The sequence below is a fragment of the Pituophis catenifer genome, unplaced genomic scaffold (genome assembly GCF_029215685.1).
Source record: "Pituophis catenifer annectens isolate HBS135680 unplaced genomic scaffold, rPitCat1.0.hap2 SCAF_9, whole genome shotgun sequence".
Lineage (NCBI taxonomy): Eukaryota > Metazoa > Chordata > Lepidosauria > Squamata > Colubridae > Pituophis > Pituophis catenifer.
This window is the reverse complement of record NW_027256889.1, coordinates 10170113-10193784: the sequence shown is the minus strand read 5'-3', so window position 1 is coordinate 10193784 and position 23672 is coordinate 10170113. Positions and strand designations below refer to the sequence as shown.

Here is a 23672-nt window from a genome sequence, read left to right as displayed (position 1 = left end):
AGAGAAATGAAGGACTAAGGGGGACACGATAGCAATGTTCAAATATTAGGGGCTGCCTCCAAGAAGAGGAGGTCAATCTATTCTCCAAAGCACCAGAAGACAAGACAAGAAACAATGGATGGAAATTAATCAAGGAGAGAACTAGCCTAGAATTGAGGAGAAATTTCCTGACAGGAATGGTTTGCCTTCAGAACCAAAGGAATGGTTTGCCTTCAGAAGTTGTGAGTGCTCCATCATTGAAGGCTTTTAAGAAGAGACGGGACAGCCACTTGTCTGGAATGATATAGGTCTCCTGTTCAAACGGGGCTGGATTAGAAGACCTCTATTTACTCTACGTTTTCAGTATCATAAATTGGAGGGCCACCCACAACTATTGATGGAGGTCAAGACATCCATCAAAGATAAGATACAACTACTATCAGGGGTGGGCTTCAAAAATTTTAGCAAGGGGTTCTCTGCCCAGCTGCTGGGTGGGAGTGGTCATGGTGGGCGTGGCCTAGCCAGCCTCCTGCACCACGGGGGAGGGGGCGATTTTGCCCTCCCCAGGCTCCGGAGGCTTTCGCCGAGCCTCTGGGAGGGTAAAAACGGCCTCCCCAGGCTCCAGAGGCCTCCAAACTTCCCAAACTCCCAGTAGGCCTGTTTTTCACCCTCCCCGAGCCTCCGCGCACACCCTGCACTTACCTGCATCCAAAACGGGCCATGTGGGGAGTCCTGGGAGGGCAGGGTGGGGTGGGGAGGGCAGGGTGGGGTGGGCAGGGCCAACCAGGCGTGGGATTTGGGGGTTCTCCAAACTGCACAGAATCTTAACTAGAGGTTCTCCTGAACCCCTGCAAACCCCCAGCAGCCCACCCCTGACTACTACTGATTGTATATTTACTCTAGTTTTAGAAAGAGTATCTTTTTCACTTTCAGTTGATGAAAACAAAACTACAATCACGCTTATATCTTTACTGGATGACTTTCTTCTGGCCATTATCAGAACAAGGATGTGATGTTAAATAAGCATTTGACCGTATCCATCTGGCTTTTTCTTTATGCTCAAGTTTTCCCGAAGCTGCTCCTGCCTCTTCTGCTACTGTAATTAATTCTCCATTTAAAACCGGCTTTGTCACTTGATTGATTACAACCTCTCCAAATCTCATGCCCTCCAGACATGTGTGTCTTCAGCTTCACAAAACCAGGCCTACTGGGAATTTCTAGGCTCTGGATATTCAACATTGCTGGAGGGCATCAAAGCTGGAGAAGCCTGATTTAATATATTTGCGAGCTGTTTTGAGAAGACTCCAAATGTGCACATGGATATGAAAATCTATTTTCTCTGCATTTTGCAACTCAGCTTTGAATAGCCTTGAAGCTTTTCCTTTATCCTGGAGCTATTAACTCCCCAGTTCTACTCTAGCTATACTTTCTATAATGGCTGAGCAAGCAAGATTTTGAAGCCTTATATATATTTACTAGATTTAAGCATCGCCTTTCTACTGTAAGCACTCAAGATAATTAAAACTGATGGCTTCAAACTGCTCCTGTTTACTTCCAATTCAGCCAAGTGTACTGTAGAGCTTGACATGAAAATCACAAATATTTGTAGCTCCCAACACCTACAATTGTTGTTTATTCGGTTTTATTCAATTTTAAATTTTGTATTTATGTGTTTTTATTCTGTGGCTGTTCACTGCCCTGAATCCTTCGGGAGTAGGGCGGTATACAAATCAAATAAACTAAACTAAACTAAACTAAATGTAAGACCAATTATAAACCATCCATTAAGCAGGGGTGCTGTTCAGCAGGTTCTGACAGGTTCTGGAGAACCGGTAGCGGAAATTTTGAGTAGTTCAGAGAACCGGCTGGTCCCAGAGTGGGGTGGGAATGGAGATTTTGCAATATCCTTCTCCCAGGAGTGGGGTGGGAATGGAGATTTTGCAGTATCCTTCCCCTGCCACGCCCACCAAGCCACACCACGCCCACCAAGCCACACCCACAGAACCGGTAGCAAAAAAAAATTGAATTCCATCACTGCCATTAAGATATATGCAAAAAAACCCATGCACAAATATAGCCACAACTTGACAAATTTGAGCTTGCTTGACTTCTTCAAAGACAGTTTTAAAGAAAACATTGGAGCGACTAAATAGAATTTTAAAAATGTGTCCCTTAGGAAAAAAAATTAAAGCTATTGCCCGTGTGGGGAAAAATCCTCAAAGAATTGAAATACTATCAGTTGAAACATAATAAAATGCCTAATAAGGTTGGGCCAAGAAAGAAAAAAAGAAAATATAATCTGGATAAGAGGTATAAAAGCCAAGGAGAAAAATGTTAAAAGGATTGCATTAGAAGCAGGAAGTTTGCCAGACATAATGGTTTGGGTCATTAGACCATCAAGATGTAAAAAAAGCACTTAGGGGAGACAGAAATATTATTGAGAAGTTAAATGACTGCTTTGCATCTACCTAAGACAAAGGCAAGGTTGGCAAAATAGATCCAAATTGTTCTCCACCAAGGCAATAAATCTGAAGAAGTGACACAAACAGAATCATCTTTAAAGGACACTTTAGAACAAACAAATAGATTAAACTCATAAATCATCGGCAGCAGATGGAATTCTCCCAAGAGTCCTAAAGTAACACATCATATGAGCTCGCTGTAACAATAACACCCAATTCAAGAAAAGTGGTTGTGCCTTCCTGTCTGAGAAAAGGAAGAAGCAAAAAGAAAAAGAAAAACAACCCTACACCTCAGAATTATTACATGATTGAATAGGGACCACACAAGAACCTGCCAAAGAGATGCTAGGCACTGCCATTCAATCTACTTTTGTGTGGAGAAAGAAAGAGAGAGAGAGTATAGTATAGTTTATTGAATAGCCCGAAGGCCTTTTCAAACAAAACAGAAAAGAAAAAGGGAAAAAGATAAAACAGTTACAAAAACAGCAATCTAAAAATATATGATAGATGACATTAAAATTTTACAATATCAAATTTCAATAGCTAAGTTGCCAAGACTAGATAACCCAAATAGGATAGCTCCGAGAGAGAGAGAGGAGGAGGAGGAGGAGGAGGAGGAGAAGGAGAAGGAGAAGGAGAAGGAGAAGGAGAAGGAGATCTGAAACTAACCAAAGTAAAAAATTCCCAGTTAAAAGCTGGTGATGTCAAATATCTGTTTGGCCTGTAAGTCTCCACAGATCCTTTTGGCATTTTCCTGATGCTACAAGCTTTCATTGGTGTACCTTTGAAAAGCCCAGGCACCTGAAACCAATGTCATTGATAAACACTGGCAGCAGTGGGACTTACTACGTGATCTCTCTCATCTGTATAGGATGCTACTATGAACATTGACACAGCCACAAACAAAAAGGAAATGATGCGTGGGGCTAGTGGCCAAGAGGCACTAAGTTGAAGCCTGGTTATTTAAAATATACAGCTGTAAGCAAAGCAGTTCCTTCAGGCCACCACCTACACGTATAGCAAGTTGTAGCCAAGTCTTTTTCAAGGCAAGCTGGATTCCTGTAGACTTCATGGACGTGACTGTATAGTTCTGTATAGTTCATTGACAGGATTGATGATGTTAGCTAGTTTGGTAATGAAACATCTGCAAGAAAACCACCAAGCTCAGAGAGCATCAAGAACCCCACAGTTCAATGCTGAGCTACAAATATTCTCTTCTATCTGTACAGTTCACTTGACAACAATATAGAAGAGGTTGGCACTGCCTTTTTCTAGGATGTTTTCTCAATCCTCAGGTTAGTCTACACGGTGATGGTGTTTTCTTGTGGTCTCCACCCAAGCATGAACCAGATCCCATTCTGATTAGTTTCCAAGATCAGCTAGGACTGCTTAGATGCTGCAGTCAAACTGCCATTTGCATGTTTGTTATGAAGTCTAATCAGATGTGAATGAATGTGTGAGATATGTCTCCATACCAGAGGTGTATTCAGCCAGTTCGGACCAGTTCGGGCCAACCAGTTCGGGCGAACTGGTAGCGGAAATCACCCCGGCTATATGCTGTCTTTTTTAGGCACATTTTTAAGGCCGGGCACATGCGCGGAAGGCACGTGCGCAAGCAAAGTGCAAGCATGGAAGGCCGGGCGCATGCACGGAGGTGGCGCGTGAGAGCGAAGTGCACCGGTAGGTAAATTATGTGAATCCCACCTCTGCTCCATGCAGAATTATTTCCGGAATGGAGGTTCTGAATCTAAACATCCTCTTTTCCCTTCATAATATGAGGATACAACGTTTGTGTAGATCAGCCAACTATGTTGGCTGGGGAATTCTGAGAATTGAAGTCCACAGGTCTTAAAGTTGCCAAGTTTGTGAAACCTTAGTGTAGATGATATCTTGTTAAAAGTGACCAGAATATATGAAACTGCCTTATAGAACTAGTGAAAGGAGCAATGCAGCCAACCTTTGTTCTCACTGTTTTTGATTATTAGTGCATTTTCAGGAAGAAGGAGATGCTGCAATAACTTTTGTGGAATTTCTCTTGTCCTTTTGGGTAGTTGTGTATCTTGGGCCCAATAGACGAGGACAACCACAGAGACAGGATAAGACAAACACAGAAGAGGTGAGCCTGTTCTTGAGGACAAGAGAGGTGAACTGTACCGTCCTCAAGGATGAGGCCACCCTTCATTTGATGAAGCCACCCTTCATTTTCAGGGTGGCTCATTCATTATTTGAATTCAAAAGCAAGAACAAACCCAAACCCACCAAGTTTTTCCATACTTAAAACTTTCACCACACTTTTACACACAATGAACTGGAGAGATGATAGAAACCAGAGTTTTGCCTACTATCTTTTGTGTTTTTGCTTTAAAATAATAATAATAAAAAAAGGTTTCTATATGGAGAGCAGTTTGCACAGTTCTCTGGACCAAGTTGGATGTAAATTTTTCTACAGATAGATCAAGGTGGGACTTTATACTAAAACCAAGGCAAAAAGCCTAGTTGCATTTGGCCTTATTTTTTTTAACTATTTGTCTCCTGCTTCCAAACGATTAAAGGATTAAAAACCCTATAACAAAATAACAGAATTGGAAGGGTCCTTGGAGCTCTTCTAGTCCAACCCTCTGCTCAAGCAGGAAACCTTATAACGTTTCAGACAAATGGTTGTCTAATCTCTTCTTAAAATCTTCCAGTGTTGGAGCACCTACAGCTTCTGGGGGTAAGTCTTTCCACTGATGAATTGTTTTAATTGCCAAGAATTTTCTCCTTAGTTCTAGTTTGCTTCTCTCCTTGATTATTATAATTTATTATTATTATTATAATTTTATTTCTATACCGTTTATTTCCACCCATTGCTTCTTGTCCTGCCTTCAGATGCTTTGGAGAAGAGCTTGACTCCCTCTTCTTTGTGGCAGCCCCTGAGATATTGGAACACTGCTATCATGTCTCCCCTAGTCCTTCTTTTCATTAAACTAGATATACCCAATTCCTGCAACTGCTCTTCAAATATTTTAGCCTCCAGCCCTCCAATCATCTTTGTTGCTTCTTTTCTGAAATCTTTCTAGAGTCTCAACATCTTTTTTACATTGCGGCGACCAAACCGTGATGCTCTATTCCAAGAGTGGCCTTACCAGGGCGTTATTTTTATTTATTTATTTTTTAATTTGATTTATATGCCGCCCTTCTCCGAAGACTCAGGGCGGTTTACAATGTGCTCAGCAATAGCCTTCATACTTTTGTATATTTATACAAAGTCAGCTTATTGCCCCCACAACTGGGTCCTCATTTCACCTACCTTAGAAAGGATGGAAGGCTGAGTCAACCTTGAGCCTTGGCAAGATTCGAACCCTTATAAATTGGTATTTAACACTTCATGGGTCCTTGATTCTATCCCCCTATTAATGCAGCCTAGAACTGTGTTGGCTTTTTTGGCAGGGCAGACGTGACTCACAAGGAAGGTGAAGGGGCGCTGAAGCCCTCTTGATAGGCGGAAGGGAGCGTGCCTTGAAAAGCTACTTACCAGTTCATCCCGTTGTATTTCTTGGGACTTGTACACCATGCCTTTGACATCTGAGGCAGACACATTGACCTATGGGATGGATGGGGGAATGGTTTTTGATTTAAGTGATACAGTCAGGGGGATGCAAAGCTGGATGGGCAATCCAGCAACATTATCTTCCTCTTAGTGCAAACTCTTTCCAGTCACATGAGACAATTGCAACCTCATCCTTTATAGAGTGCATAGCTCCTTTACTCCAATATATAACCTAAATAGAGATGCATTTTCTCTCTTTCAAAGTGGAACATGGAGAAACATGCCCCGGTATGGGATAATGGCAATGCATCAACCTTCACAAGACAGCAATTATTCATTTGAAAGCACAAGCATCTCAAACGTCTCCTTGGACATTGCAAAGTTAATACATGGAAAAGAGATGGGATGGGTACATATCACTGCATATTAAAAAAAAAAAATACACCAGGCTTTGAACTACCACATCAGCAACGGACAATCCTGAATAGGTGTCGCACCTCACACGGCATCTGTCAGGACCCCATGTATAAATGGGGCATGATATCCTCCCCTCAGCGTGACTGTGGGGTCCCACATCAAACTGTAGATCACATTGTGATCAGCTGTAAACTGAGGGCATCTATTAATCCAGTAGCTGCTCTTCAATGGTTAGATGGCCTAGACATTGGTATTTGAAGATTGATCTTTTTAACATTTATATTTTACTAGCTGGACACCCATGCTTCGCTACAAAACTATGTGATCAGGCGTGATAAATTGACACTTAAAGCCTGAAATTTAATGTAGAATGTGTAACTCCGTAACATCAGAGCGTATTAATATAAGGCAACTGGCAGTTGGAACAGAGGGGGAGGGGGAGTAGAATGTTCCAGCCCACAGGCCAGATGAGTCACACGCTGGCCATGCCCATGCCTGGTTTAGCGAAGGGGTAGCATCAGAGCGTATTAATATAAGGCAACTGGCAGTTGGGACAGAGTTCCTTTCAGGTGGGGAGGGGGAGTAGAACGTCTAATTACTTAGCATCAAAGCATGTGAATATAATACTGTATATGAAATACTAATGATCTGATGGTCATTTCAAAAAATCCTTTCTTAGTGAGCATCTAGAAGCCAAGAGGAACATATATGCCAAATTTCAAGTTTGTAGGCTTTACCGTTCTGGAGATTTCATGATGAGTGAATGGTATTTGACTTTTATATATATAGATTGTCTTCTACTAATCCAAATGAAATGTTAATATGTATTGCTAGTCCATGTATATATGTCATATACTAAATAAATAAATAAACTGCATATAAGAAGCCCATTGACATTTTTCCATGTTGAATCAATGACCTAAAATATTGTTTTCCCCCGCCACCTAAGTGGCTTTAAGATGTGTGAGAATTCCTCAGCCAGCATGCTTCAGCCGATTGAAGTCCATACATCTTAAAGCTGCCAATAAAGCCTCTAAGGTTGAGAAACACTGATCTAGAACAACAAATGATAAAAGAGAGTCGGTATAGACTTTGGTCTCCAGTCTCAAGCAAAGTTGATGGAGCCGTCTCCTAATCTGACCTCTTTCTGAGTGATGTTATGAGATTAACCCTCAATATTTAAGTAATCAGCTTAAAATCAAAACCTCTATTATACAACAAATAATTTGATGTTACGTAAACATCACCGTCTTTGAGTAATGTATCAAGTTCTTACAAATCAAGATTTGTAAGAGCACAATAAAAAAGGAGGAGGGAAAACACCACGGGAGAGGGAAACCACATATATTGCTCTGAATTACTTAGGACAAGGTAAGATTAAGAGACAGCTCCATCAACTTTGCTTGACACTAATGACCAAAGTCTATATAATATATGTGGGTATATGCATATTTATTTATTTATTTATTTATTTATTTGTATTTTTGTCATGTTCATATGGTGTATAGTGGAGGTGATGACCCTTTGGGAACTGTATGCAACAAAATTTCATTTTAACGTATGCCAATTAGTGTACATTTAAAGTGACAATAAAGTTATTCTAAGTCTAAGTCTATACCGATTCTCTGTATCATCCAGATGTTGCTGAACTCTGAAATATACCATTAGCCCTAGGGTTGTGGAAACGGTGGTCTATCGGTTTCTAGAGCAGTGCTTCTCAACCTTGGAATCTTGAAGATATGTGGACTTCAACTCCTAGAATTTCCCAGCTAGCATGAGTGGCTAGGGAATTCTGGGACCTTAAGTCAGTGGTTGAATTCAGCCGGTTCGAGCAAACCGGTAGATAAATTGCTGGCTGGCCCCTTCCCTTCCCACCCCGCCCCTTCCAGGAGTCCCCACACGCCCCATTTTTGCTTCCAGGAGGCTTCAGGGAGGCCTACTAGGCCCAAAATGGGGCACACGGGGGGGGCAGTGCATCCCTCTCTGGCGGCCTGTTTTTGCTCCCAGGGGGTGCAGGACTGCTGCCTGTCACATACCCTGGCCACGTCCACCATGGCCACGCCTACCCAGCCAGTCATTAGGGCAGAGAACCAGTCATTAAATTATTTGAATCCCACCACTGGCTGAAGTCCATGTATCTTCAAGTTGCCAAGGTTGAGAAACAATGTCTTAGAGGACCCCATATAATTCTCTCTCCATTTTGGAAGAAAGGAGCATGTCATTGTAATAAGCAGTAATAAAAGGCCAGAATATTTCTTCCGCACCTACCTTATGTTCATACTCATACAGCAGAGCTTTGTCACTTGTCGGATAGTCGTATTCTGCCAGCCCTGAAGCTGAAGAGAAGAGAATCAGGTGAGGGTTAGAGGAAGAGAGGCCTCGGTTGGTAACAATCCACGCGCCCATTTCTTTTGGTCTCAGTCATTGCTACTATAGCCTGCAGAGAAGGACTCCGTGAATGAAGAAGTAGAGCTGAGAACTTACCTTTTTTGTCAGCCGATTCAGAATCTGCCCATTCCCCACAACAGCATCAGAAGAGAGGAGGAGGAGAGCATGGCAGAGAGGAAAAAGAGAACAGAAAAAGAAAGATAATTTTGAGAAGAAGAGGCGCGAGACACACAATACGATGCTGAGACAGGGGAGACAAATCTGCAAGCAGCTCCATTTAGCATACTTCTCATCTAAGATGCAGGAACCAATACCGGTAGTCCTTGACTTATGACCACAATTGACCCCCGAATTTATTTTGCTAAGTGAGACAGTTGTTAAGTGAGTTTCACCCCATTTTGCAACATTTCTTGCTTACAGTTATTAAGTGAATCACTGCAGCTGTTAAGTGAATGTGATTTCCCCATTAACTTTGCTTGTCAGAAGGTTCCAAAAGCTATAATCCCATGATCCCGGGACATTGCAACCATCATAAATATGAGCCAGTTGCTAAGTGACTGAATATTGATCACATGACCATGGGGATGCACGACGGTCCTAAGTATGAGAAACGGTCATAAGCAGTGGTGATATTCAGCCGGTTCTATCCGGTTCGGGCAAACAGGTAGCGGCGGCTGTGGGAGGCTCCGCCCACCCAACCGGACGTCATCATGACCCGTTTTTTATGCTCTCCGCATGCGCGCGCACTCACATTTGCGAACCAGTAGCGTGAATACCACCCCTGGTCATAAGTCACTTTTTTTTAGTGCCGTATTTTCGAACCGTCACTAAACGAATGATTGTAAGTCATTTACTTCTTCTACTTCTTTTGTACCCCTGTACTTCTTTTGATTAAATCAGCAAGGCAGTGCTTATGTGCTCTTAAACTGCCAATTCCGCAGACTACTAAATCTTTCCAATCATGGTCCTAATTGGATTTAATTTAAAAAAAAAAAAAACAGTTCTCATTACCTTTCATTCCATCAGAGAAAAAAAAAAAAGAAAAAAAAAGAAAAGAAAAAGAAAGAAAAGAGTTTTACCAGTCACTTTCGTGAGCGTATTATTTTTGTTCTCCGTCAGGGACCAAGATCAAAACCAGCCATGAGTTTCAGAGAGCTGCTTGTCCTTGAAATCTGCTGACTATCTTTCTCCTTGTGCCGGAGGCAAAACTGTTGCGTTACTCTTGCCATATCTTTGTGCTAATGGGAAGCTATTGCTAGCATAACTTTGACATCAGCAGGATTATAAACATCACAGAGGGAAACTGGAAAATGATGGAGGAAGAACGGAAGCTAGACTTTTGGAGATGCTTAGATCTGCATTCTTCTAATAGCCAGTTTATCAAGGCAAAAGAAATTGGATGTTGTTGTGATCCGCCAGCAGCCTGTGGAGCTGGCAGCAGAGTCGGACAGTGAGGAGGCTGGGGAGGAACATTGGCCAGTCTTGGAATCTGGGGAAGGCTCGGACGAGGCCTCTGCATCGGAGGCAGAGAAAGGGCCATCTGGGAGGTACATGCTACCTCCGGAGCCTCCAGAGTCGGACCTCAGCGAGGCAGAGGAACAGGGGGAGCCTGTTCCCAGTGTGTGCATGCGCTGACCTGCCAGAAGGCAAGAACTATTAAAACAAAAGGGACGACTAGGGAGTAGGGCTGGGAGATGATTGGCCCCTCCCATAAGACTTAAAAGAGGAGCAAAGGCACGTGGGCCTTTGCAGGAAGCAACATTGTTAATTCTGTGCAGTTTAAAGTCTGAAGCTCTGTTTGATTCTGGACTCCGTGTGGCTTTGCCAATTAGGTCTTTGGCAGCGTGTCAAGGGAGATAAAGGTGGGTGATTATCAGCCTTATCCTGAAGGACTCTTTACAGCTATTTGGGACTCATCTGTGAATGAACAGAATTCACAGCTGTTCAAATAAAACAGGTTTTTGGAACTACTGGTGTGTTTTATTGACTCAGGAAGCCTCGGTCAGAACAGAAGTACATTAACAGATTGTCTTTGGAAATAGTTTCTTGCTGGCCCCGTATGTATAGAACATCTTACTCTATGAGGATAATCAGATCCCATTCCTAATAGTGTTTTTAAAACCTTAAGCTTTTGTTCTAAACTTTAAGCATTCCCCCTATCTTTTAACAATTGCGGTATGCTGATTTCATAGGATTATTTTGTTACTTTGCCTACCGAAAGAAAGGATATTACTAGTATTGTTTTAGGCCAATATTTCTCCACTTTGGCAGCTTTAAGATGGGTGGGCTTCAGAATTCCCCAGCCAACATTAGGTAAAGCATGCTCTTTTAACGCTGAGTTTGTACTGTTGTCCTCTCCTTCCCTATCACAGGTAACAGAATTTCTATCTTTTTTTCTTGCATCTTTGGCTTTAGAGAATTTCACTAGCTGTCCTGCTCAACTTGCTTGCCTGCTCATTATTATTTTCCTTTAGCTGACACAATCTATCACCTGAACCAGCCGTTTTTACAACAGGAATGTATTTTTCTATTTTTGATATTGTTGGCACTTTGACCTCTTTGAATAGTTTGTCTGTTTTTCTATCAGTTGCAAGCAGAAACTGCCTATCCTAATATTGTTTAAGGCTACATTCAGTGGTGGGATTCAGCCAGTTCACACCACTTCGGGAGAACCGGTTGTTAACTTTCTGAGCAGTTTGGTGAACTGGTTGTTGGAATAAATCATTAGGGCAGAGAAACGGTTGTTAAATTATTTGAATCCCACCACTGGCTACATTGTTCAACTGCTCTCTAGATACAACAACAACAACAACAACAACAACAACAGTGTAGGCACCTTGGGTGCAGTTCCAAAGCAACTGGAGCAACTGAGGAGCCTTGGTAATACAGTGGTCTAAAGCACCGTGTTATTAAGACCAGCTGCCTGCAATTACTGCAGGTTCGAATCTCGCCAGGCTCAAGGTTGACTCAGCCTTCCATCCTTTCTAAGGTAGGTAAATTGAGGACCCAGTTGTGGGGGCAATAAGCTGACTTTGTATAAATATACAAAAGGATGAAGGCTATTGCGTAGCACATTGTAAGCCGCCCTGAGTCTCCGGAGAAGGGCGGCATATAAATCAAATTTAAAAAAAAAAAAAAATTGAACACCCTTTGGCATTGACAAACTCACTACCAGTCAATTGCAAAAAGCACTTTTACTTGGAACAGCTTACATCCTGTGACGATAGCTTAATACCATCTAATACCGTCCCTGCCCTAATGTTCCCTTTAATTGTATTCATTTTATGTATTCAGTTCATGCTTATACTTATATATATTATCTAATATGTACTCGACAAAATAAAATAAATAAAAATAAATAAAATAAATAAGTAACAGCAACATCTGCTCAACCCAGGTCCTTGGAAAGGACTTGATAGGTGAATAAAAATGCCAAATCCAATCTAAAACTCTGGCTGACTATGCAAAGAACCACAATCAGACCCCAAAGGCAGAAGATACACAGATGGCGGTGAGTTCCAGAAACAAAAATGAATCACCATGCTGTTTTCCTTCTGCTGATTTTAAAAACCTTCCTTCAGTTTCATTTCCCAAAGATTGTAATTATTTTCTGTTTCAAACTGGGAACATGTTTTTCATGTACTGCAAACTAAGATCTAGTGAGATGTTTCAGAACTAGGTGGCTTTCTCCTTCTAGCTTCCTGACCTTTGGCAAAGACTTGAGAAAGCAGTGAGGAGCAATTTATCTGACCCACCTTCTCCATCATGGCTCTCAGCAGCTAGATCCTCGCCACTGTCCATGGGTAGGAACTCTTCTGTGGTGCGGGTCTCAGAGATGGAGGTAGTAAGAAGGTCATTAGTGGACACCCGTTCGGATCGCAGGAGCTCCTCTAGAAGATAGAGAAATGGGAAGTAAGTTATTTGGAGCCCTATCTTAGAGTTTTGAGACTCTACCTTGTCTGCTACAATAGATCCCAATTTTTTTTTGCAAAGGTTTTTATTTCAAGAGATGTGTCAACTCACAAAGCATCCCTGGCCTGCTCTCAAGTTGCCATAGGTAAGGGGGATGGGAAAACTGGTGAAGCAGCATGGCAGCCAAAAACAAAAGCACATTCCAGACATATCTCTCTCAAGGCTGTCTCCCAGGGTTACCCACAGCAATCGGAGGGGAGTGATCTCTACAACCCGTGAAATTGCTCCGTTGGTGAATGTGACTGGTGGCACACCCTGGGGGGAGGGGGGAAACAGGGTCATGCCTTGGTCATAAATTAGGTGGAGTCAGAGTTGGCTTCACTTGGAATGTGATGACATGAAGCTCCTAATAAATAACTGGATTTCTTTTGAAGCTTGGCTGGAGGCTCATAATTTAATTAGGGCATCTGTCGGAACCCTGACAAGATGCTCAGATTCATTCATTCTTTATAGGAGAACTTTCCTTCTGAAAAAAATCTAGCCCTTCATCCAGTAGGACAGATGCATTTTGCAGATGGACACCTGGGTCAGACCAAGGTATTTTGCAATTTAAGAAGAAATAATAATTCCAGGTCCTTGGGAAGCACTCAATAAAATGCCAAATTCAGCCTAAGAAACTGGCTGACAGTGAGATCCACCTATAATTTCCCTTTACATTGACACTTTTTCTAATAATAGGACATTCTACAATGTCTATGGAGGTTCTCCGTCATCCAGATCATGGTTGTCCCAAAAGCGCTTTTCCAAAAGGCAACTGAACTTCCTTGAAAACATTTTGCTTCTCATCCAAGGAGCTTCTTCAGTTCAGAAGTGTAAAATTTGGGGCATTCTACAGTGCCTCTTCCTTCCTATGGATACATATAAGTGGTGGGTTGCTGCCGATTCGGACCGGTTCGCAAGAACCAGTAGTAAAACGGGCAGGAGGCCCCGCCCACTGCCCCGGATGTCATCATCAGTGATCTGCGCATGCGCAGAAGCTTCGATGTGAGCGCGTGCGCATGATCCCATTGCGAACCGCTGGTAAAGGTAAGTAGAACCCACCCCTGATATAAAAGTATTTCAAAAATTACTCACCCTAGGTAGTAGAAATGATACTATGAGAATATCAACTTAAGTAACCAATCAAACTAACTACTGAAGTAACCACTGTTTGTATAGTACTTAAGAGCAGGCTGACCTAATTGGGAAGGCATCCTACTCTACAAGCAATAGGGTGAGTGAAGAACAGAAGATTTAATTTAAGAGTTGAGGAGGGATGATATTTGGGATATGAAGGATATGACCCATGTACCTATGTCTCCTCGGAGCTCTTGAGTTAGCTGGGGATTCTTGTACAGCAACGCAAGACTTTGGTTCATCCGTTCCTCAATGACATGGAGATGAGTATACACCTGGGAAAACACACAATAATGGAAAATGGTTCCTTCTAGAGCAGTGCTTCTCAGCATTGGCCATTTGAAGATGTGTGGACTTCAACTCCCAGAATTCCACAGCCAGCATGAAACACTGTTCTACAGTAATTGCAAAGACGCAAGATGGCGGCAATAGGCAGAAGAAAACCATACCTGGAACTTCATTTGTTCAGCCTTTTCAGGATCAGCTGCTGCCACGTGCTGGTAATGGCGGAGAGTGTGGCGCTGATCTTTCTGTTCGGCCCGTACGTATCTCTTCAGAGCTGCCAGGATGCGGTCAGGCTATGTCAAAAGAGGAGTGTGACATAAATTAGTTGAATCTTGGCTGATTTGTTCCTTGCCCGATTCTCAATCGTTGGCCTTTGAGCGGATGGGATCCTCTTACTTGCCTCTCTTGGTTTCCTCCACTTCCAGCACAGATAAGTACAGGTGGAAACACAACCAAAATCCAACCAAAGCTAAACAGAATGAGACTTGGAAGGGCTGTGCACTAGATTAGAAAGCTGAAAAGACTGGGGAGGTAAGGCAGTGGTAACTCTCTGTGGTATTGCCATCCTGGAGACAACATGGATCATGGACATCTACGTGGCCATCAGGAGCTGAACAAAAGTGATGGGAGACCTGACTTTGCATGATGTTTACAGGATGTTTACAGGGGCCACAAGAAAAATAAAAATTGTGAGTGCTTTCCATATGGACCTTGGCATACTTAACATGCTAAGATCCCCATTTTGGCATACTATATTATTAGGAAAGATAGCAATAGTAATAGCACTTAGACTTATATACCGCTTCACAGTGCTTTACAGCCCTCTCTAAGCCGTTTACAGAATCACCCTATTGCCCCCAACAATCTGGGTCCTCATTTTACCCATCTCAGAAGGATGGTAGGCTGAGTCAACCTTGAGCCTGGTGAGATTTAAACTGCCAAATTGCAGGCAGCCGGCAGTCAGCAGAAGTAGCCTGCAGTACTGCATTCTAACCACTGCGCCACCGTGGCTCTTAGTGGGATGTGTCCATCCCACTAACAAGGACAAGAAAATTAATATTTAAACTAATAAATTAATGTTTAATAAATATTAATAAAATTAATGTTCATAATTTTAAATAAAATTAATAAAGGAGAATATCTGTATCTCAGTGTTGAAACGAGAGGTCCTTGGTGCTCTCATAGCTTGGTTGTTTTCTTGCAGAAAACTCATTACCCAATCTAGGCAACATCATCAGAACTAGCATGGATGACGTTACCTATTTTGGGTAATGAACCGTCTGCAAGAAAAAAACCAGACTCAGAGAGGACAAGAAAACTGTATTTTACCCACGAGAATTTCAACCGAGAAATTCTTTGAAAAAAAGAAATCAAACTGAGTGAGAAAAGGAAAGAAAAAACACAGACAATTTTTTTTTGGCAGAGCAGTTGAAAAAAAAAACCAACCCCATTATCCTACAAACCCCCCCCCCCAAATTTTAGAGTTAGGAACAGAGCACAGAAGAAGTGGGAGGAACCGAACTCTGTTTTATTTCTAGATGTCATTGCCTAGATGTGACTTCTGGGATTTTAGCAGGAAGCCAATACATAGAACGGGGGGTTGGGGCGGAGGAGTAAATGAAGCTCCCCACTTGCCATTCTGCAGTTACCTTGTCTGCATCAGCGTTCTTCAACGCTGCTTTCCAGATGTGCTGGATGACCTAAATCCTCATCTAGATATGGCCTGTGGCTATTCTGGCTGAGGATTTCAGGAGCTGGAGTATAGCATACCGGGAAAGCAAGAGACTTTGGAAAGTTGCTCATATAAGGAAACCAGAGATGCTATTCAGCAGGTTCTGACCAGTTCTGGAGAACCGGTAGCGGAAATTTTGAATAGTTCGGAGAACCGGTAAATGCCACCTCTGACTGGCCCCTCCCCCATCTATTCTCTGCCTCCCGTGTCCCAGCTGATCGGGAGGAAATGGGGATTTTGCAGTAACTTTCTCCTGGAGTGGGGAGGGAATGGAGATTTTACAGTATCCTTCCCCTGGAGTGGGGAGGGAATGGAGATTTTACAGTATCCTTCCCCTGGAGTGGGGTGGGAATGGAGATTTTACAGTATCCTTTCCCTGCCACGCCCACCAAGTCATGCCATGCCCACCAAGCCACGCCCACAGAACCGATAGTAAAAATTTTTGAATCCCAGCAACGAGGCAGAGAACCCCTTGCTAAAATTTTTGAAGCCCAGCGCTGGTGCTATCCCAAGCTCACGGTCAACTTCGTTTGCAATCCACATGCAGAGTCTGCTTCTCGTTCTCCCAGCTCAGCTTATGTACAAATCTCACATACCATTCTCCAAGCTAACATTTGCCTTCCTCTATCCTTTTGAATTACCTGGGCATGGTCGTTCTGTACAGCAGTCAAGTAGTTCTCCAGTGCCGCACGACGGTTATCATTCAGCAGTGCTACTACACGGGCCAGGTGGGTCTCCACCAGCCGCTGGCGCTCTCCGGCCACCTGCTCTTCCAGTGTCTGGAGGACAGATTGGAAGTGCTAGAAAGCAAGAAGAAGAGGGAAGCCATTCAGGATATTTCAGAATAAGAGTTAGGAGGGACCTTGGAGGTCTTCTAGTCCAACTCCCAGCTCAAGCAGGCGACCCTATCATTTCAGACAAATGGCTCTCTGGTCTCTTCTTAAAAGCCTCCAGTGTTGGAGCATTTACAACTTCTGGAAGTGAGTCGTTCTCACTGTCAGGAAATTTCTCCTTAGTTCTGAGTTGTTTCCCTCCTTGATTAGTTTCCACCCATTGCTTCTTGTCCTGCCCTCAGTTGCTTTAGAGAATAGCTTGACTCCCTCTTCTTTGTGGCAGCCCCTGAGATATTGGAACACCGCTATCATATCACCCCTAGTCCTTGTTTTCACTAGAGTAGATATATTCAATTCCTACAGCTATTCTTCATATATTTTAGAAGCCCCCTAATCATCTTCGTTGCTCTTCTCTGCACTCTTTCCAGCATCTCAACATCTTTTCTATAGTGTGGTGACCAAAACTGAACGCAGTATTCTAAGTGTGGTCTTACCAAGGCATTATAAAGCGGTACTAATACTTCACATGATTTTGATGCACTAATACTATACCATTAAAAGGTAGGTGAACATGGACCTGGCAAAAACCTTGGGTGAAAGACCTTGGAAGTTTTATTACATCAAAATATAAAATTATATTTCTAAACACATGTGCAAACATATGCAGACTCCCTTTTTTCTCCCGAAGGCTCAAGGTAGCTCAACAGCAAAGCGACAACATCAAATTCCTTGAAACGCAATAAAATTAGCATTAATAGCTTAAAATTACTCAAACCACCTATAGAGACAATGAAACCCAAACACAACACAGCGTTCCATGCAGAGCTTATTCTCCTAGAAGCAGATGTTTAATTAATTACTTGAATGTGTTTCGAGAGTTTATACCCTGGCTGTCAAATAAAAAACTCAGGATGACTTAAAATATTTTGACAAAAAGATAATTAAACAATTGGCACACATTTTAACAACTCTACTGTATGAAAAATGGTAGAGTCTAAAAATTTTACAAGAGCAACATAAGCATCTCAACTTTTTAAGACACCTAAGTTTAAGGTTTTTAAGGAGAGAACCCAAAAAAACATCAGTGGGGGTTTGCGAGACAAATCTCTATAAGGGAAGTTAGTCCACGATATTTGGAGATTTATTACAAATTACTCTTTAAAAAAAAAAATCAATGTTTGGAAACTGGCAGCTATCAATGAATGTGCACTAAAAACAAGCTATAACATCTGCACACAGACAGGCCAAAAGAAACAGATACGAGGCCATGGGGGTTGATTCAACTTTTGTTTTGTTTTTGGTTAAAAACATGTTTGGGCTTTCTCTCAGAGTAGGAATCCATTCAAGTTGTTTTCCAATTAAAAAAACAAAAAAGAATGCAACTATTATAAACACAGAATAGAATCAAACAACAGATCAAGAACACAGAGGAGCCTTGTAATTCCAGCTCAGCTAAACGGTTTAAAACAATTTCCTGAAACTAACTTGAATTTGTAAACCACGCAGAACCCGAAATGACAGCCATGGAAATGGAAAGTTAATTCCAACACCTGAGTGGAAAGGACAACAGTATCGCCCTGGGTCAAGAAACCCACAAGTTTGGGATCTCCTGGCTAATCTACTAGTTCACCTAATCTTGAGATGGATTTATTTTTTAAAAATATCTTTATTAAATTCCCCAAACAAACATTAAAATACAAAGGGAGGGGCGTTTCGATGAGATGGTTGGCCAACCTCACCTCGTTCAAGGCTTGTCGGTCTGTTTTAGGCAAGTTTTTGGCTTCGTTGTCAGCTTCAGCCCATTCCTTCATCACCTGTGAAATCATAACAAAAGGACAGTGATGTTATCAATACAAAGGTTTTCTGCTGTAGAAACTGGTTCTTGAAAAGCAGTTTCTGTTGTCTGTGGAGATTCTCAATCATCCAGGTCATAGTTGTCTCAAAGGTGCTTTTCTTCCTTCAGGAAGAGGAGGAAAACGTTTGGCTTCTCATCCAAGAAGCTTCATCAGTTCTGATGGTTGTACTGACTATCCTTCCATCCCTCTGCCATCGAGCCATGGTCTCTAAACCAGGTCATGGTTGTCCCAAAGGTGCTTTTTTCAAGAGGCAACTGGACTTTCTGGTTTTTCTTTGGAAGACGTTTGGCTTCTCATCCAAGGAGCTTCTTCAGCTCCCGCCATCCAGTCAAAACTGAAGAAGCTTCTTGGATGAGAAGCGAAACGTCTTCCAAAGAAAAACCAGAAAGTCCAATTGCCTCTTGAAATAAAGCACCTTTGGGACATTGAACATGGTCTTCTCCTTGCTGCAAGTTGATTACCAGTCTGCATGGTGATCCAACTTTACTAAGCCATCAGATCCTGACTCCCAGTCTCTCAAAGCTAGAGAGAACGATCTGCTTGCGCAAGGAACAGGAAGCTGTTTTCCTGAGTCATGGACTTACAGAACTATGGAGTTGATCATTTGTCCAACTCTCTATGATGTGCAGGAAAACCAAATAAACCAATCTTGGGAGGCGACCATCCACTCCCTTCTTAAAAACCTCCAGAGAAAAGAAAACCAACAACTTCACTGCTGACACTGTTAACTTATAATAGTGGCTCAACATGGTCTCTTCTGATACAAACTTTAAGTTAAAAAAAATAATCTGATCTGCAAAACGTGTACTATTTCCCCATGAAATAATTCTTTAAGAAGCAACAGAAAAGTAAGAGAGAGAGAGAGAGAGAGAGAGAGAGGAAAGAAAGAAAGAAAGAAAGAAAGAAAGAAAGAAAGAAAGAAAGAAAGAAAGAAAGAAAATGAAGGGAGGGAGGGAGAGAGGGAGGAAAGAAGGGAAGATAAGGGGGAGGGAGAGAGGAAAAGGAAGGAAAGAAAAGGAAGGAAGGGATGGAGGAAAGGAAACAAGGAAGGAAGGAGGAAGAAAGAAAGAAAGAAGAAAGAAAATGAAGGAAGGAGAGAGGGAGAGAGGGAGGAAAGAAAGAAACGGAAGGCAGGAGGAAGGAAGGAAGGAAAAGGAAAGAAGGGAGGGAGGAAGGAAAAGGAAGGAAAGAAAAGGAAGGAAGGGATGGAGGAAAGGAAATGAGGGAGGAAGGAAGGAAGGAGGAAGAAAGAAAGAAAGAAGAAAGAAAATGAAGGAGGGAGAGAGGGAGAAAAAAGGAAATGGAAGGAGGAAGGAAGGAAAGAAGGTAAGATAAGAGAGGGAGGGAGGGAGGAAGGAAGGAAAAGGAAGGAAAGAAAAGGAAGGGAGGGATGGAAGAAAGGAAATGAGGGAGGAAGGAAGGAAGTAGAAAGAAAGAAAGAAAAAAAGAAGAAAGAAAGAAAGAAAGAAAGAAAGAAAGAAAGAAAGAAAGAAAGAAAGAAAGAAAGAAAGAAAGACTTAGACATGGCTCCTACAAATCTGTATGGTTTATATTGCACATCCATCATTTCTAAAGGAATTACCGTAGATCGTCCCCATCATTGTAGGGGTGCAATCTGTCAAGAGAAATCCTTTGATGGCCCCATGGGTGTGTCTGAAGTCACCAAACTTAACCATACAATGAAAGCTTCCATATCTGCAAGCTGAGCAAATCCTCCTTCCTGTCTGACCAGCCATTACCTCATTGATCTGTTTCATGCGCCGCTCCTCCAGGTCCATCTTGGCTCGCAGGAAGTTGGCGTGTTCATTCCCATCTCCAGGCATCTCAAAATAAACATCCACCCCGTCCGTTGGGCGAGGGGTTGGAGTCACTGTATAGACAGCAATCATGTTACACAAGACCAGGCTTATTCTTATCGGTCTTAAAGCAGAGATAACATAAGCTGTTGCCTTTGAAATGTTTTGGACAATAACAACTTTTGGTTCCAGGCTGCATGGCCAATGGGAAGGATTACATAAGAGCTGTGACGGCGCAGTGGTTAGAATGCAGTATTGCAGGCTAATTCTGCCGACTGCCAGCGGTTTGATTCTCACTGGCTCAGCATTGACTCAGCCTTCCGTCCTTCCAAGGTCAGCAAAATGAGAACCCAGATTGTTGGGGGCAATACGCTGACTCTGTAAACCGCTTAGAGAAGACTGTAAAGCAGGGGTGCCCAAAAGATTGGGCACCAGGGACTGGTTCCGTGGAGAGAGACTTTTCCACAGATAGGAGGGGTGTGGTTTTGCATGCTGCCTGCATCAGTGGTGGGTTGCTACCGGTTTGCCCCGGTTTCGGCGAACGGTGGCGGTGGGAGGCTCGCGCTCCCAATAGCGAACTGGTAGCAAAAGTAAGTGAAACCCACTACTGGCCTGTAACCTGAGGATGGGGCTTGTGTGCGTGGTCTGGTTTCTGGTATGCTGCAGCCCAGTGCCAGTCCATGGATGGGGATGAGAAGGGAGGGTTGGGGACCCCTGTTATAAAGCATTATGAAGCAGTAAATAAATCTAAGTGCTATTGCTATATACCAGGGCTCAGTTAGTGGGTGAATCCAGCCTAAAAACAGTGGACTTGTCTAAAAAGGGGAGCCTAGGAATGCCAAGAATGTAAACACTCATCCATTATTGACGGACATGATGAGGACTAGGTATAAGAGACAATCCAATTTCTCCTTGAGAGAGGGCGGCACTGCACGAGTTAGCAAAAGGTTTGAGATCTGGCTCAGTGTAATTACGACAGGATTCTCACTCGCTCAGAAATTCAGCTGCAATTCAATCCCTGCTCTTCCTGGAATATAATTAAGATTCAATTACTCTCCTCAGTGGGTCCCAATTTCTGCAGCGGCCTGACATCGATGGATTTGCATTCCAAAGCGCACGCAATTGCTTCCTCTGTTAAAATATGCCTGACCCTGCAGAAGTCACCTATCTCGGATATTTAAAACCATCCTGGCGTGCAGATCTATTTGGGCACAGCATCCCGCAGTGATTTGGCTCAGGACGGAAGGAAGCACGCGAGCCCCCTCGTTTCCCCCTCCGAAGGAGGCTTTGATTCTAAGCATCATCTACCCCTTAGTGTCAGGGAGAGCCAGGTTCAGCGCTGTCTCCAAAAACAGACTTCCCATTGTGAAGAGGAGGAGGTGATGGGCACTCAGAGAAGCAGCTGAATAGCTGAGCATTTCCTTCTTTCTCAACCTAGTAATAGCTGGCATCTTGCCTCTCTACTTTCCATGCCCCAGAGGTCCCTATTTTGCAGGATCTCTAGTCCTCTCTCTCTCTCTTGATCTGTCCTTCAGCAATGATTTTACCATGGCTGCCATTGGCTCAAAGTTCTGAGAAAGCCTTGAGAAAAAAATGCCAAAGGTCTTCTCTCATCATTAACCGTCTTCCTACGGTGGTCTTTTTTCTTCTTCTAGATCAGGGGAGTCAAACTCAAGGCCCGGGGGCCAGATCCGGCCCATGGAGTGTTTAGATCTGGCCCGCGGGGCTGCCCTGGAAATAGCGAAGGACTGGCCCGCAGTGCCTCTGCCAGCGAAAACGGAACTCACAAGGGTTGAGTGAGACCCTCCTGAGCTCTGTTTTTGTTGGCAGGAGGCCATCCCAGCCAAAAATGGAGCTCACGAGGACCATGCATGGTCCCCCCCCGAGCTCTGTTTTCGCTGGCAGAGGGTTGCAGGAGGCTGTCCCAGCTGAAAACGGAGCTCGGGAGCCCGTTTTCGCTTGGGCCATCACACGCGCCCCCCTGACATAAGCGATCTCATGCTGGCCACGCCCATTGCCCATGCCCCCTTCCCCCTGAGGTCAAACACAACCCTGAGGAGGCCCTCAATGAAATCGAGTTTGACACCCCTGTTCTAGATGCCCAGGTAGTCCTCTACTTACAACCACACGTGAGCCCGAAATTTCTGTCGCTAAGCAAGACAGTTAAGTGACTTTTGCCCCATGTTATGAGATTTCTTGCCACAGCTGTTAAGTGAATCACCACAGTTGTTAAGTTAGCAACAGGACTGTTGCTGCCCCATTAACTTTGGTTGTCAGAAAGTCACAGAAGGTGATCCCATGATCCTGGGACACTACAACTATCATGAATGCTGTACATAGCGATCCTCAACATCTGAATTTTCACCACGTGACCTGGGGGATGCTGCCATGGTCACAAGCGTGAAAAATGGTCATAAATCCCTTTTTTCAGTGCCGTTGTAACTTCAAATGGTCACTAAATAAATGGTTGTAAATCAAGGACTACTTGTAACCCACAGATTTCTAACCATTGCCTATGGCAGGGGTGCAGGGGGGGGTTTTCTACTTACCTTTACTACCGGTTCACATCGCGCCCCTGTGCGCTCTTCTGTGTGTGCGCAGATCATCTATGATGACGTCCGGGTCAGTAGGCGGAGCCTCCCGCCAGTTTTACTACCGGTTCTTGCGAACCGGTCCGAACCGGGGGCAACCCACCACAGCAGGGGTGTCAAAGTTGATTTCATTTAGGGCCGCATCAGGGTTGTGTTTGACCTCGGGAGGGGGGCTGAAGTGGGCGTGGCCAGCTCGACATCACTCGTGTCGGGGTTCCTATGGTGGCTTGAGTATACTGCCACTGAAAACGGAGCTTGGGAGGGCAGCATGTGGCCAGTCCTTCGCTGTTTCCAGGGCAGATCTAAGCACCCGCAGGCCGGATCCGGCCCTTGGCCCTTGAGTTTGACACCTCTGGCCTATGGCCTTCAGATACTCTGCCCCCTCCGGGCCTCTTTTGAAATCCCAGAGCATCCATTTTTTTTAGTTTAGAGAGACATTTGAGGATAACTGAACCTCAAATCCATCAAAACAACCTCAAAGGCCAAACTTTTTTTTTTTTTTTTTAACCTCTGGGGACGTCATGAAATCACCAGCAACACTCTCTGCGGCTCTCAGGAGGCCAAAAAGGTTTTAGAAAATGATGTTTCCCCTGTTGACACATTTAATCTAACCGTGTGGTCATCCAGAGAAGCAATGAGAGGCTGCCCTTCTCTCTCTGCATTGATATGGTCTCTCCCTTGGGAGGTTGAGATGGTAAGGAAGAGCAAGAAAGAAC

General features: G+C 43.4%; 1 protein-coding gene across 2 annotated transcripts in view; it reads right to left on the bottom strand.

Annotated features, from left to right (window-relative positions):
- Window positions 1-23672, bottom strand: part of APLP1 (amyloid beta precursor like protein 1) — a 50114-nt gene that overhangs the window by 10322 nt on the left and 16120 nt on the right. Inside the window, exons 7-15 of one of the 2 annotated variants that reach the window (XM_070950085.1) lie at window positions 20309-20439; window positions 18453-18527; window positions 16522-16680; window positions 14313-14441; window positions 14039-14138; window positions 12531-12665; window positions 8872-8895; window positions 8656-8723; window positions 5956-6024 (exon numbers count right to left, since the gene is read on the bottom strand). In XM_070950085.1, the coding sequence (XP_070806186.1) occupies window positions 5956-6024; window positions 8656-8723; window positions 8872-8895; window positions 12531-12665; window positions 14039-14138; window positions 14313-14441; window positions 16522-16680; window positions 18453-18527; window positions 20309-20439 (890 nt within the window). The remainder of the gene's footprint in view (window positions 1-5955; window positions 6025-8655; window positions 8724-8871; window positions 8896-12530; window positions 12666-14038; window positions 14139-14312; window positions 14442-16521; window positions 16681-18452; window positions 18528-20308; window positions 20440-23672) is intronic. The other variant, XM_070950086.1, reaches the window with a different exon arrangement.